Below are 16,586 nucleotides of genomic sequence, written 5' to 3'. Positions count from 1 at the left end.
AAGATATTAAACTTTCAGAGACTTTTTAACTTATCAGTGAATTAAAATGATATATTTAAATTGAAATATAACTTGTTAACATGCTTAACGCCCTGTTAATGAAATATAATTGTATAACACTTTACTAATGTATCTTATAAATAGTACAAGGTTATCACAGACTGGAGATGAGATGAAGAAAATTTCTTTACCCTTTGAATTTAAAGTTCAAGAAAATAGAGTTCTTTGGAATTTAGTTTTATCTGGTCTCTAGTGACTTGCCCTTATTCATCTCCTCCCCCTAAATCACAGGCTTGCTTCATTAATTTTCTGTTTCTTTTCATTGTTCGTAGCTTCTTTTTTTCCCCCCTCCCTGTTATTAACATCTTCCAAATGTGAAATCACTGTGCCTGCCCCCAGCTTCCCTCAGAGGTTCTTTAGCAGCAGCCCGAGCCCAGCCGTGGTTGTTGAGCACATCCTCGGCTGCGAGGGACACGTGTTTTCTCTTGTGCCTACACAGGGTATGATGAAATATTAAATTGGGTAATAGCACAGCCCTTGTTTACAGCGTTGCAGATTGCTGGGTTTGTGTACTAATAGAGAACAAGAGGGGCAGAATAAGGGAAGAGAACAAATAGTTCTGTGTGGGGGTTTTTTTCTGAACAGGCGCTCGTGCTATTTCTGCTCCCAGTAAATGGTGCAAACAGGAGATAGGAATAAGCAACTTCCCTGTGACTGCTATTCAGCAGTAATAGCAATAACAAACCGTCACTAATAGGAGTTTCTGGGGGAAGATTCTGATCTGGAAATGAGTTGCTTGGTAACTCTGATTCAGTTATCGAAATCCTGATCCTCCTTCCCTTCCATTTGTTCTAATTACCCCCTCCCACCCCTCTAATGGGGTTTGTAGTCTGCAGGTTGCCGTGTTTTTTGTTGCTGTTGTTCCAAGTTTTTAAATGTCATGTTGGGGTGGCTGAATTTCCCATCAGAACCTAACGTTACAGCTTTTAAAAGAGAACTGAGAGGGCACTTCTGTAATTTTCTGATCACTTGCTTCCTGTTTTTTGAAAGGAAAAACATTCAAGCATATCCCAGTTAGCTACAGGCACTGCACAGAAATGGGTTTGAATTTGTATTCTGGTTAGGGGGATGACGTCTGCACTCTTGAAGGCTTTACATCACCAGACAACCTGCAGCAAAACGAGACCAGACACTATAAGTCTCTGTGTTTTGCTGTTAATTGCCACTGTACCTGTCTGAGTGAAGCACTTTTTCATCGCTTTCCAGCCAAGTGTGTTATTCCTGCTGTTCCTGGCAGGATCTGCCGTACATGTTTCATTATTTCTTGTGCCACATTCTAATTTAAAGTTCATTGTCCCCAGCCATGCCTCTGAAACAACAGCTCTGCTGTTTTCTCCCTTGCAGCAGCTTGCAGCAAGTAATCATTTTCATCCCTTAGATTTTCTTGGTTTGCCGCTTTTGTCTTGCCTGGAACAGAATTCAATCAGTCTCATTGTCCAAGTTAATTGTTAAGTCTCATTAGTGGTTATCTGTCATCTTTCTGTTTCTCTCCACTTCCAGGGGAGCTTGAAAACATTCTGAGAAATATTTAAGCATTAGTACCACTGTTTCATTCTTCTGGACTTACAGGTGCCCCAACTGACACTTCAACAAAACCACTTGGTTTATGACCAAGAATCTAAAGTCTATGGATCAGGTCTGGCAGCTGTCATATGATCATCAATAGGTACAATCATCTTTGACAAAACCAGGACTTACAGCAGTGTTCTAGCAGTTTTTGAAAGAAACCTTCAGCTTTCCCAGTCAGTGCTAAAATCTAAGGTTACCTTGTAGGCAAGACTGAGAATAACCAACCAAGATAGTTTCTTTTCTATCCAAGCCAAATGACAAAGCAGAAGTGAGTTACAAAGATTTTTTAGAAACAAATCATGTTGATACTCATAATTAATAAAATGCTGTTCTTGTGTACTAGCCTGAAAGTATTTGAAATTTGAGTGACAAAGGTGCTTTAATCTGACTCTGGTGTCTTACTGTGGGAGCTGAATATTTTGCCTGTATGTGGAAGAACACTGAACTACTTGTGTTTTTCTTGCATCAGTAGATCCTTTTGCAGTTTTGAAAGTTAAATTTCACTTGCTTTGCATGCATTTGCTAAGTTTTGAAAACAATGATTTTAAGGTATGTTGTGTCATTATAGGTACTATGTAGCTATGTGTGGTTTAGCATTTTCTAATAATAGTAATCCTGGCTGTCAGGTGTTTTTTGGGTTTTTTTTTTTTAGTTTTTCTGTTTTTCATTACTTGTCCCTGTTTTGTGTGTCTTTAAAGCTGTCTGGAATACTAGTCTATGTCTTACACTGATTTCTCTAACTTTTCCCTTCACAGTGCTGTTCAAATGCCATGGCATTAAACTGCCTTTTTTTTTTTTTTTTTTTTTTAAAGGAACTGAAAACCAATGGTAACACGTTATTTTCAGAATGTCTTGTCCTGCATATTTCATACAAAAGATACTTTTGCATTCTAATCAGAAATTATTCGATTGCACTACACATGATTGTGTGTGACAGCATTCTGCTCTAGGAGAACTCTGTATTTAAAAAAAAAAAATCTCTCCCAAACCCCCAAACAAAATATAACCTTTTGTTCCCTGTCTGTAAAATGGATTTCAAAGGCAAATATGCTGTGGAGTGTCAAGGAGGGAATAGCAAACAGGTTAAAAATGGTAAAGGATGGCTGTACAGTGATTTAAGCAGACCATTTCTTTTGTTTTTGCAGTAGTATTATTGACTCCACGGAGTACAGCCAGCCTCCAGGCTTCAGTGGCAGTTCCCAGGTAAGATAATCCAGGTGTCTGTGCACGAGGGGGGTGTGAGAGAGTGGATGTGGAGGTTGGGCAGTTGAGGTGCACCTTCATCCATCTCCAGGGTACCAGTCCTGGAAATGCTTTAACTGGTTGCATGGGCAACTGCAGCTGTAGGGGCGACTGGGAGAAAGACATTTGGTGTAATATATTTAGACATCTTTTTTCCTAAAGCTGACTCTTCCATGGGAAAAGGGGGTATTTTTTGCTCTTCATCTCCCAAGTGGGCAGCGTTTAGGAAGGGAGGTAAATCCCTGACCCTTTGCATTGGCTGAAATAGCTGTGGATCAAGCTTGACTTTGAAAACAAGGAACACTCCAAACATGCAGCTGTTTTGTAGTTTGTCCTCGTCAGGGCCTTACAAACTGTATTATAAATGCACATAGAGGGTAAAAAGTTGCATACACAATGGAGCTGTTTGGCAGGCAGCCTCCAAACTGTCCAATCCTCAGGGCCTCCCGAATTCCAAACAGCACTGCTGTAGTCCTGCAGCTCAGAGGGATTCAGCTGGGCTGAGAAGGTGACAGTGATACCCAGCTCACAGCTCTGAAAACGTTAAACAGTTTTGATTTGGACAGATGGAGTGCTGGTCACATTCCAGCTGTGCCTTGGGTGCTCTCTGGTGGTGGTGGTGGATCCCTGGAACACAGCAGCATCAGACTGGTAAACAACAAGTAGCAGTGCTGTTGGATCTTATTTGATGTAAAGAAAAAACACCCGAGTTTTGGGCTGATGAGCATATACATGTGCACACAGGTTTTTGTGTTTGCAGCTCTATAACTAATTGGTAATTAGAAAATCCCATCTATTAGTCTGGGGGGAAAAAGCCTGTTGTTCCTGCTGCTGTGGTCTTGGGAGGATTTTGCTTGAACAAAGGGTTGTAGTTCTGCCTCACTTCAGAGGGCAGGTGAAATGTGGATTTTTATGTTCAGGACTCTGATGTGCTACGCTGTATTTGTTCTCCACTGACACTACTTGTCTCAGTATTTCCAATTTCAAATACAAAATGAATAGCATAGCTATCCTGCTGGTGAGCTCCCAAAACAAACAACCTAGACTTTTTAGTCATTCTGTATGACAGCCTTATTTGTGTGAGAATAATCTTTTCTGTCCTCAAATGCAATTTCTTGTCCTCAAGAGTGCAAGATCCGTCCTCTCTAGTACAAATTTTCAAATTAAACTTTAATGTATGTTTGGATGGGGAACTGAAAGACAACCCTTGAATTTAAACACTTCATTCAAAGGTAGTCTAATTTCAGCAAGACTTTACCATAAAAATAGTTTTAAAAATATAAACTAAATTGTGCTTTTTTCCCTAATTGTCAGTCATGGCAAAAATTATAGATTGGGCACTGCTGGCAGTAAGAACTATCTAGGATGGACAGCACAGCTTTCTTTCTCAATATAATTACTTTTTGCATTGCTCGAAAACATGTTGTTAGGGAAGAATTTATATACTACAAAGCTCCAGGACAGTTTTCTTCCAGAAGCTGAGCTTCAGAAGTAAATAGTGGACAAGTCATGTAGGCCCTGGGGAACTCTGCAGGTAATATTTAATGACAGTATCCCTTTTCCTGCTAGAAATAAGGAGCTTGTGTACAGCTATGAAGCTTTTTCACAGTTAGAGGACTCTTTAGAGCACCTGGTGGAGCTCAGACAGTAAAATCACTCTTGATAAGAGCAATCCAAACTATTGTCCTCGACTAGGACAACCATAGTAGTTTTAGCCACTGAATAAAAATTGCCTGTGTATCTTTTCTCTCTTCCCTTATTTTTCCTCCTGTTGCCCAGCATTGCTTAGCAAGCAGCCCGGGAGCAGACTTGATAGGAACTGAATATGTAATTTTGGTAAAACATGAGCAGATTGAAATGCTTAGCTGGGGATGGTCTGTTGACAATGGGTTAATGCAGATTGATTGATTCCCCAGCACAGCTGGGCCAACCTGTGCCAACCTGAGACCTGCTCCAGGGGGATCTTTGGAGACCCAGCAGGAAATGGCACAGCAGACAAACACTTGCCATGATTGATTCCATCTCAGTGTGGACTGGGCTTATCTGGCAGATCAAACTCAGGCTTGGGTTATGTCACTCATCATGGCACAGGCAACTTGTCTTGAGACTGAAGTGGTTGTTCTTTGCTTAAAGTTGTCTTGAGCCCAAATCACTCCTGATATGCTGAGAGAGGCTGGAGCCACTGCAGGCTGGTGCACAAAAATCATGTGAAGAAGCTATAAAAGTGTTCTGTTAGGTATTTCTTAAAACCGTAACATTTTAGAAAATTATACTTAAAAGGTATTGATGTAGGAGCACTTCCCAGTGTTGTGTGCTGGGACTGGAGTTGCTTTTGAGATGAAACAAGCTGTGCAGACCCATCAGTGCTGTCACAGTGACAGTGTGTGGCCTCGGGTGGGAAGTGGTGTTGGGAGGTTTCTCTGCCTGGGGCTTGCTTTTTCCCTAAAGTGTGAGATTACTGCTTCTGCAGGTACAAGCAAAAATGTGAGTGGGCTGTAAACTTAGTTTGCTGGATGGCTGTAATGAGGACAGCCTGTTCTCCTGCATGGATCGAGGGGGAGTTGTACGTGGAGTGGGTTCTAGTGCCACTGAGTGACATTATGGGTGTTGTATGTGCTCAGCAATGTTGTTCATCAGGGAGCTTGGTGGCTCTTAAATCTTTTAAAATTTGGCTTTGAGGAAATTAGAAACTAAAGCAAGGGGGTCTTTGTGTTTCTTGTGTAGTAGAGGAATTAATTCTTTTTCCTTACTTATGATTAAAATGGTGAGTACTGCATTTTCTGGTTTTGCTTCAGGAGGAAAGTTTGCTTATGCAGTTTAAATCCTTTCCTTCTGCCTCTCACTATTTCTGCTTGGGTAGGTTGGGAAATGTTTTTAATGATGAGTTTCATGGACTTCTTTTCAATTAACCTTTGAACTTCATGCCGTCTTCTCCTTCTCTCTTTGTTTGCTTAGCTTTACAGAGAGTTACTGAGTTGCTTCAAAGGAAGTAATTGAGTAACTAACTCATTAAAATAAACACCTCCTTCTCTTTTAATGAGCTGTCTGCCAGGGATCTGGGGAGTATTTGTTGTACAGTCTGTTTGACTTGTGAAGTTGGAAGATGGCCTCTGCTGTCCATTGCTAGAAATGCAAGACAGGTCTCCCCAGGGGTTGGGGCTGCCTGTCCTGTGTGTGAGGCTAAATTTTGCAAAGATTCAGGAAACAAAAACTATCTAAAAGCAGCTTTTTTTGGTTGTTTAACTGTGCATCATAGAACCCCTAAGACTAACTGCTGACTGTGGCAAGATTCTTAATTTGTCATTTTACACTTCTAACCCATCACCATATATTGTATAATTGTTTATAATTGGGTAAAACCTGTCAACATGGAACCCAGGCCTGGCTCTTCCTTTCTGAAGTGTTCTCCCTTCTCCCCTCAGACCAAAAAGCAGCCGTGGTATAACAGCACGCTCGCCTCGCGACGCAAGCGCCTCACAGCTCATTTTGAGGACCTAGAGCAGTGCTATTTTTCCACCAGGATGACTCGTGTCTCAGGTGAGTTCCTCCTGCCTGGTGTCCCACTTCTGGCATCAGTTACCTCTTGCAGGGCCCAGTTCTCAGAAAAGCCTTGCTTTTGAGAGAGCAGCTCTCACGTCCTTGCGTGGGAGTGTGGCTGTTCATATTTATGTGTTACTCAGATCATCCCATTTTGCTTTTCTTGAAGTTGCTAAATTTGGAAAACTTAATCCTGTCACTTTGGAGGGGCACGTGTATTGCTTTGTAATCCTGTACTGAGAAGGGCAAAACCCACAATAAACAATTTCCCTGGTGCTGGTTCTGAAGATGCAAATGCCTGACAGCAGTGGTTGGGCTGTCTTTCCGCTAGATGTAGTATAAAGCCAGTAGTTAAAAACATTGCTATTGGAATGCTACAGAGGTATAAACATAAATTGATAAATTCTCCTGTATTTAGCATGCAATAGGACACTTGGAGGTTATCCTTTATGTTGTCTAGATTGAGTCTTGGTTAACAAATGACTTGAAGTATAGAATCTGAGTGTGCAGCAGTGCTGTTGTCCCAAGGGGCACACCTTAGATTTAAGGCTTGTTCTGTAGAATTAGCAGCTGTTTTTAAAATTGCCTAGATTGCCTCATTCATAATTGAGTAGCAGTGTGACAGCAGCAAGAGTAATTGTTACCCAGTGGATGGATGGTTCTTAATTACATGACAAGATTTTGAAGATTTTAAGAAATGAGTGGGTCAAATGAATATGTCTTGAGGGCGAGGAGGGTTGTTCTGCAGCCCCTCTGGGGAAGAAACCAGCTTGGGGAAGAAGGTTTCAGGCAATGGACTGTGGCAGCCAAGAGATTTGCAGCACCAAGCTGTGAGCTGCAGCCCATATCAAGTGTAACAGACTGCAAGGAGAGCAGCCAGCCCTCAAGGGGTGGGAGAAACCTCTTAGGAGCATTAAGGACCCAGGAAGAGGTTGCTGCATCTTTATGTATAACCTTAGGGGGCACAGATCAGCAGGAGAGTTGGGGTACAAACCCCTGGATTTTTCTTCTCCATGAATTTGTTTTAAGCTTTAGTCCTGTTAAAGTAAATAAACAAATAAAAATGTTACAAATTAATTAATAAATGACTTTAAGTTGGAAACGTCTACATCTTCTACCTGCTTCAAAGCAGTGACTGACTCAGTTCTCATTGTGCACAGCAAAATGATTTTAGCAGGGAATGCAGCACACTAAGAGGTTGCCTCAGGAGCTGGAATATTGGAGAAGCCCATTGTATGTGTCCAGGCAGTTCCCTGTGAAGTGCCAGCAGGTGCTTTGCAGAATGCAGCTCTTCACAAATCACACTGAGATCTTTTCCTGCACTGCTATCTTGGTGATGCATAACTGTGTTTATGTAAAAATAATACTTATTAACCAAGGATAACAAATGGGGCTCTTCCCAGCATTCCCTTGTAGAGGACATCTTTCTTTGTAATTGGGAACTATAAATATGAATGTGGTGAAACTGGTTTTTTGTATTCATATGTGTCAGCTGCACCAAGAGCAGAAGATTTGCAAATGCAGGTTTTCTCCTAAGTAAGGAATAACCTATGATACTTGATTATGTTTTCCTCTCTTAAATCATTCCTGTGTTTTGACACATTTTAAATAGGATTTAATGTGGATTTAAAGCTTTTTGGAAGCAGTGCCTCTGACTGTTGGAGTAGGGAGTGGGTACATAATATAACTGTAATTATCAAATGGCCTTGCACTTTGACAGGGAAAATGTCTTGAGAAATAACACTCGGTTTTCCAGGCACAGATAGAGAATAAATTATAGGAGGACTGTGTGCTTGATCTCTAAATGAGGGAAATGGAAGGGTAGCAGCTATTTGTCCCTACCATAGTGTCAAACGAGAAAACAGTCTTTGGAAAACGCTGACTGATGTTTAGGGGCTGCTTCTCAAGCTGTCTTCTGTCGTGGTCAGGTGCTGATGATTTTAATTTGGAGCAGCACTTTGTTCATTTTGCCCCTTTTGATCCATCTGACATGGGTAGTGTATATGCTAGTACCCTTAAACATGCTAATTACTGCTAGCCTTCAATGTTCCTTTATATGATCAAACATTAAACAGCATATAAGGGACACTTTTAAAATGCCTTACAAGTGTAGAGATAATAATTTCTGATGGCAAGGAATTACCAGGGTGCAGAAAGTGATTATTCTCTGTGTTTTCCCACAAGAAAGCACAGCTGGGTTTTGCATTTATAAATCAACCTCTTCCTTTTTTCACCCCAGTGTTTCCAAACCTTTCTAACAAGAGGATCATGTCATTTCCTTATGCTGCTGATAAGGATGGCTTAGCTAGTGGGTGGAATTTGATTTCAGTGGGGTGTGTGTGTGTGCTGCTGCAGTGGATGCTGTGGTGGAACAGGAGACAAAGTGTGCAGTACCTGTAAACCAGCAGCTCCAGTTCCCCTAAAATGCACTGATGCAAAAAGATAAAGTGAAGGCAGGAGCGTTAGAGGAGGTGGAGGAGGACTACTGCAAATTTTTGGGGCTATTACACAGCCTGAAGGCTCTACCTAGTGTTTGACTGCAAATCCATGATTGTTTTGGGAACCCAGACTTGCCCATGCGGCATCGCTTTAAGTTAAGAATTTTTCCTTATTTACAAAATACTAAAATTCGAAATGGTTTTAAAAAAATTATGTTCCTACCAAGAAAAGCTGAGACTTCTGAGAATTCAGAGAATGACTTTCAACTATCTACACTGCAATTTACTTTTAACTTTTGTAGTAAACTGTTCCATTTCCCACAGAATATTTATCATAATTATTCAAGCTGGCTCGATTTCACCTTGTCTGCTGAAGGTCATAATTTTCACAAAACTTCCAGTACAGGGAGCATTCTGGTTTCATGCTTGTCTTCCTTCTCCAGCCTTGAAATGGTTCTCCCTTAGCTCTGTTGCTTTTGGAATATCAAGACAAATATTTTTTACTAAAAGGTATTTTGAATGTAATTGACACCAAATGTAGACAAATGTAACAGAACAGGGAGAGGAATATACTTTCACCCCCACAGAGAACTAGATATGTCCTTTACAGTGCATTTTTATATGCTTAAAGGTTTTCTGTTAATAATCTATATGGCCTATGGGCTCTGAATGTGAATAAAATAGATGAGCTTGCCAGGAAAGCTGTATTTGATTTCTAGGCAGATTCTCAGCAGTAGGTTCACCCAGCATTGCAGTGGAAAGACTTAATCTGTGCTCAGAAAAATCATAGTACCTTCAGGTAATGCTAGAGGTGAGGGAGAGCCTGGTTTTGACCAAGAATCCTCCCCAGATAACAAGCAGAGGTGGTATCCCATGAAGACATATCTTGATTTTTCTATTTGTTTGTTTGCTGTCGAGTTTATCTTCTTCCTGTGTTTCTGCCCTCCCCAATGCTGCTGTCTCTCCCTAGATGACAGCAGAACCACCAGCCAGCTGGATGAGTTTCAGGAGTGTCTGTCCAAGTTCACACGCTACAATTCTGTCCGACCCCTGGCAACGCTGTCCTACGCCAGTGACCTCTACAATGGCTCCAGCATAGTGTCCAGGTAAGGCACACTGTGCTTCTGATGACATATCTCATATGGATACAGGCTGCTGAGGCTGAGTTAACAACCCACATTAAACCAGTTATGGTCTGTACACGTGCCACACTTTGCACTTGCTGCCCAAAAATAGTTTTGTGATTGTGTGTGTGGTAATTCTGTGACTGTCACTGATCTGTGAGGGCAGTTGGGTATCTCAGTAGAACCTTTTATTCCTATTGGTGTTGGTCACGGCCAAATCCAAACCTTTGAAGTGCCAGTGAACATCAGCAGCTGTTCTACAAAGCCTGTTGTAGGCTCAGTCCTCTTTATCTTTAGTTGTGTTGTAAGTGATGCAGTTTTGGCGTTTTAAAAACCATCCGTTTTGCCTGGTAATTTTAAGAACCTGTGGTAGGTTTACATTTTAGCAGTAGATCCAGTCATAATGGCAAATGATAAAAAGCTGAATTGTTTTTAACTGTGACTACTTGAAGTTTCGAGCATTGGAAGATCTGTTTGCAGTGTTAAGCACTGGCGAGGGGATGGTTGTGGTAAAGCCAAGGCAACAGCTCCAAGAACAGCTGTATGGAGTGGTCATGTCCTCTGTGCTGCTGCTGAAACTCCTCTGAACCTCCTGTGGAGCAGTTTGGACACTTAGGTGGTGAAATGCTATTGACTCTTTCAACAGAATTAGTTTCTTCTAGTTCAGCTCCATGAACCAGCTCCCTTAGGGATCAGGCTTGAGAGCACATGGAGAGGCTGTGGCTTGTCAACAGCCCTAACTTTAAACTGGTTTCTCCCCCACCCTGGGAATTTGCTTAGCCTGTGGTGGCTTGTTTTGGAGCTCCTTGTGGTGGAAAAAACGATGGATCGTGTTAACTGGGAAATCTCTTCTGCATGGCAAGTATGCAGGACCCATCAGCTTCTTGCAGGAATGTTTCACTAATTTAAATGTTTGTTCACAGTAATCTTTTGAGAGAGAGAAGTAGTATCCTTGTTTTGTACATGGGGATCAGGAGATCCAAAGAGACTATACCTGAGGTCTTGAAAGAAACATTACATGGACAAGATAAATTAAACTTGGGTTTTCTGAGCCTTGATCTAGTGCCTTACGAAGGGGCCATTTGGGTAGTGACAGAACAGCTTGAATATTTGTTGAAAGACCCCAAGAAACTTGTACTGTGTGAAGAAATGGAGGCATATGTAGCATAGAATACATATTTTTGTTTAAAGCAGCATCGATTCTCTAACTACTGCAAATATGTAGCAGGAATGTATAATGTCCGCCTTAGCCACAGAGGTCAGAGCACAATAATCAGGGATCTGACGTATATTTAACCTGCACTGATTGGGTTCACACTTGCTGCAATGAAATGCAGATGGGAATCTCACTGCAAGGTAGACAAACTTCCTCAGCTTCCGACCAGCACGGATTGGATTTTGCTCCTTTGCCCTTTCTTCTCCTTGACATTCTGCAAGGGAAGCATTTTTGTGGTATTTGGTTAGAAAATGCTGGAAGGGCACTAAATCACGCTCCTGTTTTGAAGGCATCCTAATTCTTGAGTGAAATATATGTTTGAAAAGTATGTGTGCTCCTGCTAAAATGAAGATACTGTGGGGCCTCCCTCCAAGCCAGTCCTAGAACTGGTAATTAAATGCATTTCACTGAACAATAACTTAGTTTCTGACTCAGTGTTCTCCCCTGCTCATGCTTTTTACTTATCAAAGCATTTGAGAAATTTTTAGGGGTTTTAGCATGTGGGCTGAGTGAGACTGTTCACATCTGAGCATGTCCTCAAGTGCTTTGGTTGCTGAATGTGCTGCTGCTGTTGCTCTTGTTGGCTTCTGGCTATTCAAACAGTTCCTGTAAAGTCATAATTTGGCAATCAAGAGTTTATACTTAGTATGTGTTGACCAGCATAGTCCTGTGTTCACCATTGTTCTTCATCCAGATTAATAGCTTCAAGTTCAGAGAGTCTGTGAAACTAAACGAGGTGTGTGGCTTAGTGATGGCAGCTTAAGAAAATAAGAGCAGCTTTTAGGTATTCACAGATGAGCCAAATTAATTAAGGCACTTAAAAAGTGAAAATATGCTTTTAACACGCTCTGAAAAGTTTTATTTATTCTACTGCACTACCTTTTAAAGGTGTTCCTGGGTATGAAGTAGGAAACACTGATGAAGAGACAGAAAGGAAGTCTTGCTGCTTAGCCTGTTCTGTTAAGACAACTGGATTTAAATACAAAGTAAATACAAGACTACTATGTAAGAAATCTTAATTTTTTTAGGAAGTAATTTAAAGGGATATTTTAAGTATGCTTAAAAATAAAAGTAAAATTGACCAGAAGTTAAACTTCATTGCCATTTTTTTGTTTTTAAATAAGCTGCTGTTACAAATGTGCAGTAATTGCTTTACCTACCTAAAGTTCACACTCTGGACTCCAAAAGATCTGCTGACTTAAAGAGCTTTTTAAGATGTATTAGCTTTAAGTTCATGAAGGAGGAAGATGGAAATGTTCCTTATCTGCAAAACCTTGATGTTTAGAAGGGAAATAAAGCTGGGTTTATGGTAGCAGGGTGAAAACTGTAATTAAAGACAGGCTGGAAAAGCCCTGAAACTGAGTGGCAGCAGCGCTCTCCTGAATTCCTTGCCACAGGAATGTCCGGACTTCTCAACACTGTGTATGTTGTGTTCCTGTAAAAATCCTGATGGAACGTTTAGGAAAGCTCCAGTTGCCTTTTGGGATGAGGGGACAAGCCAATCTCTGCTCTCCAGATCCAGGTCTCCCCGGCCTGGCAGGGAGCTTGCCCGAGGGACCAGTGCAAGACTGGTACCCAAGCTGTGCATCTCCCACCACGGGCTTGAGGCCTTATTTGGGAAGGTGCACACCCTGAGGGGGAGAGCTTCCCAACCTTGCTCAGAAATGCACTCACAAGAAACATTTCATCCCTGTCCTTTTTTTTCCCCCCTTATTTGCTTCAAGAACAGCAGATGATCAGAGAAGGATGTTCAGGGAAGAAAACACGTTCAGGGCGCTGTGATTGCAGGTGGCTCAGTTTTGCTGTAGCATCAAGGGGACTTGAAGCACGTTTGCAATATGAACACGTACCTCTATGTGCTAAATGGCTTTTTAATACACTCAGCTCTATTAAGTACAAAGTGTTTACACGGTTTTCACAAGTATATTAAGTTTTGTTAGAATTGGGCCAAGGAATACATTTTCCATTTATTATGCCCCTAGACAGAGCAGTTGTCAGAGCTTAACTTTCCTTCTCTCTGCTGGCAGTGGCAGTAAATGTAAAGGCTTTCTTTTAAAGATGAGTCTGTAAACTGCTGCGTTAGCATTACAATGATTTATGGAGAAAATTGCTTTACCACTGTCAGAGGCCTTCAGAGAATAATGTGGCAGTCTTTCATATTTGAAAAAAAAAAAAAGGAACAAAAATGAGAGAAATACATTACAGCAAAATGTCTCTTGGAAACCTGGGTATCAGGGAGCTAGTTCTCCCCGCTCTGTGGTTCCCAGCTCTGGTGGGAATATGAATATGTCTTTATTTTAAGTTCTTCTGAGTCAGGTTACCATTTCTCTGAAAAATGCCATCCAAAGGGGGTTGGATAACCAACACTAAATATATTTATCTAAAGGCACAGTGATTTACAGAGAGGAAAACAAACCACTTGTGGTTTTGGCTGCTAAAACTCTTACCTTTGGTGTCCCTTATTCTGTTTATTTCATCTTTTGCTGTTATTCCGTTGCCTCTGAGTAATGAACAAGATGTGAAGAGGTTTCTCTTAGATTTAATTGCACTGTTTGGATGCTATTTCAAGATTGCATTTTTGTTTGTGTTGACTCTTTCAGTAACATGACCTGAAATCCTTTCTTCAAAGGTGAGCTTGAAAGAAAAAATCCATTAGGAGTGAGTTTTTCATGTATTCATTGAACCATTCTATTTTTCTGTTCCCCTTTTTACTGTGGACTACAATTACTTGTCCATATAAATTCTCAGAACCAGCCTTTAACAAGATACCTTTTAGTTCTGTGTTGACCATAACAAGCCCCCTTTTGTCTTTTTATTTGCTTTTTTTTTTCAGTGCTTGGGCTGGCCAGGATTAGATGAGCCATTTTATTAAGTTCGTGACCAGCAATGTTTCTATCTTGGTGGTAAAGATAAATTAATGAAATGGAAGTGGGTTTATCCTTCACAGGATTATGTTTCAGAGTGCAGCAGATGCTGCTCCATGAGAAGATGAGAAATGAGGAGGGCTGGATTTTTCTTATAGCCTGTTAAATAAATCATTTTTTAGATGGACTCGGTTTTATTTACAAATGGCAGCTCAAAACCGTGAATGGATCTGTCTTATTTGAACTGTTCCCACAAGTAGAAGGAAGAGAGAAGTGCTTGGATAAAGAGACTTAAACTGCAGAATGACCAAGGAAACTTGAAGCATAATTCCCTGAGCCCGCTTGAAGGTTGTGCTTGTCCTGTGGTCCTCTTACGTTATTTCATCTGAGGTTTTGGCCTGTAGACCAGAGTTTGTCTGGGGCTCAAATGGGATTTTAAATTAGAGTTGAGTGAAATGCAGAGCATTTCCCTCACTTTCCCATCTTTTTCTGTGGAGTGCAGAACTGATACACTTCCTAGTGCTGCATAAATGTGGTCTGAGTTCCTTGAGTAGAAGCTAAATGTGACTCGTACCCAGCAGAAGGGTTGTACAGGTGTCAGTTCTGATCCAAATTCAGAGTTCAGAGACACTCAACCCTGTAATGTAGCCCTCCCAGTCCCCAGGAAGGGCTGCTGGTACCCAAAGGGCCTCTGACACCAGAAAAGAGCATATTTTCTCTTGGCCCAAGAAGCAAACCTTCTGGTGACCACGGTGATGCTGCACAGAGGGGTTTGTTCTTCCATCAACCTAAGGGCTAAAACTTAAATAACTTGACATTGGCAAGTTAATGAATGGAAGTTGCATGGCTACCAGTGGGACCTCATTTTTTTCCTCCTAATTTCAGACTATTTGGTAGTAGGAAGATCATTTTCCCGTTAAACTCTATTAGTACTTCAAACCTGTCTCCATCTGCAGATAATTAGATGAGAGTTTTCATCTGGATTTCAACTTTATGAATTTTTATAAATGGTCTGTTAAAAGTATTGAGTGGTCTTTTGATGAATTTGGGAACTGGCTTTTAAACATGTTTCGAATAGTGACTGCACTTCAGGTCTTTAATTTTTTGTCTGTCTTGAAGACACTTTGTGCAGTTCACCTAAACAGTTTCCATCTCATGGCAAGTGTCTTGTAGCAGTCCCTGGCTCAGCATGGGACAGTCCAGCTTTGGAGTGGGTACAAGCTCCATCCTCAGAGTTATTTAGCAACAGGCTGGAGAGAGCTCTGAGCAGCCTGGTCTGACCAAAGAGCTACCCCTGCTCTGAGCAGGATATTGGACTAGAGACCTCAAAGTCTTGGGGACTCTGTTTGTGATAAAGGTACGTGATCAGATCACTAGAAATTCGACAGTTCTGTCCTCACTTTCTACTGAGCATCCTCCTCTGGCTTCAAGTTTTAAGGAGGAGAAATTTAAGGAGGAATTCCTTATATGACTTGTATAGTAAAAAGGGAATTTCACCCCTACAAACTTTAAGATCCATGCTTATAATTTCCACAGAATTGTATTTATTAGATTTGAAACTGGTTTGTTTGTTTTGGTTTTTGTTGGTTTGTTTGTTTGTTTTGAAAAGCAGCTTTGTGAAAGTGCAGGCACTCAAAATGGATGCTGTGGTGTCAGGAATGTCCTCTGAGAGATTAATATTCAGGATAGGAGGATGGTACCATGTGAAAATTGCATTGCATCATTGCATCTACCCCTTCTTGGCTGATCAGGGTGGAAATCTTTTCAGTGAGGCTGCAGGTAGCTGCCCTTCTGTCCCTCCTGATGTCCATGGGATAATGGCTGTCATCAGGCAGTAGTGCTGTGTCTTGGCCTCAGGAATTGCAAGCCATGAAAGCTTTGGTTTCACAGCATCTTCTGCACAGAATTCCCATGCCAACAGTGTCTGTAAAAGCCAAAGACGGATTTCTCTTAACCCCCCCCCAATTTTATAGCTTTCATTCAACATTGAGTGTTGATACAGTGAATTCTTGTTTCTGCTTGAAGACACAAGCCTGTTATTAATAGAAAATGGATTTCTGTAGCTTATTACAATATTCTTTTAATTTTCTAGCTATATTTGTTGGAAAAGCCTAAATTTGCTTGGAGCTAATGATCTGAAAAGTATTAGCTTGCCTTTGGATTTTTTTTTTTGTTGTTGTTGTTATTCCTTCCTTGCTAACTAGAAAAGTTAGTCTGTTAGATGGTAGGTAGTTGAAAAAATATAATAAGGTAGTGTGTTAAAGCATGCAAAGATGTATGGTGTGGGCTTAAATGCTTCTGAGAATAAACCTGACAAGCAGCTCAGCTTGGAGAAGAGGCTTGAGCTCATGATTATTAATATAATATCATTTGTATTAATAAATACAGTCTCTAAGTCATGTTTGGGATTTATGTGCTGCATAGTTGTTTTGTAGAATAAGGTAATAAATAACATAGAATAAGTTATGAAGTGGTGCTTATGTTCTCACAGGATTATATACAAGTGTGTGCATACATTTGTGCTAGTGAAGATGGA

At 40.9% G+C, this 16,586-nt stretch overlaps 1 protein-coding gene across 3 annotated transcripts in view; it reads left to right on the top strand.

Moving 5' to 3' along the window:
* The window catches only part of COP1 (COP1 E3 ubiquitin ligase), a 123,163-nt gene that overhangs the window by 27,342 nt on the left and 79,235 nt on the right, over window positions 1-16,586 (top strand). For all 3 annotated transcript variants that reach the window (XR_003916051.1, XM_018079104.2, XM_029962264.1), the window contains exons 9-11: window positions 2,775-2,832; window positions 6,294-6,408; window positions 9,817-9,952. Coding sequence is in view for 2 of the 3 variants with exons in the window: in XM_018079104.2 (XP_017934593.2) it covers window positions 2,775-2,832; window positions 6,294-6,408; window positions 9,817-9,952 (309 nt within the window). In the remaining variant the exon portion in view is untranslated. The remainder of the gene's footprint in view (window positions 1-2,774; window positions 2,833-6,293; window positions 6,409-9,816; window positions 9,953-16,586) is intronic.

The sequence above is a fragment of the Manacus vitellinus genome, unplaced genomic scaffold, assembly GCF_001715985.3.
Source record: "Manacus vitellinus isolate BGI_N305 unplaced genomic scaffold, ASM171598v3 scaffold_44_pilon, whole genome shotgun sequence".
In the NCBI taxonomy this organism is placed as follows: Eukaryota; Metazoa; Chordata; class Aves; order Passeriformes; family Pipridae; genus Manacus; species Manacus vitellinus.
Note: the sequence above shows the minus strand (reverse complement) of the source record. Positions and strands in the feature narration are given on the sequence as shown.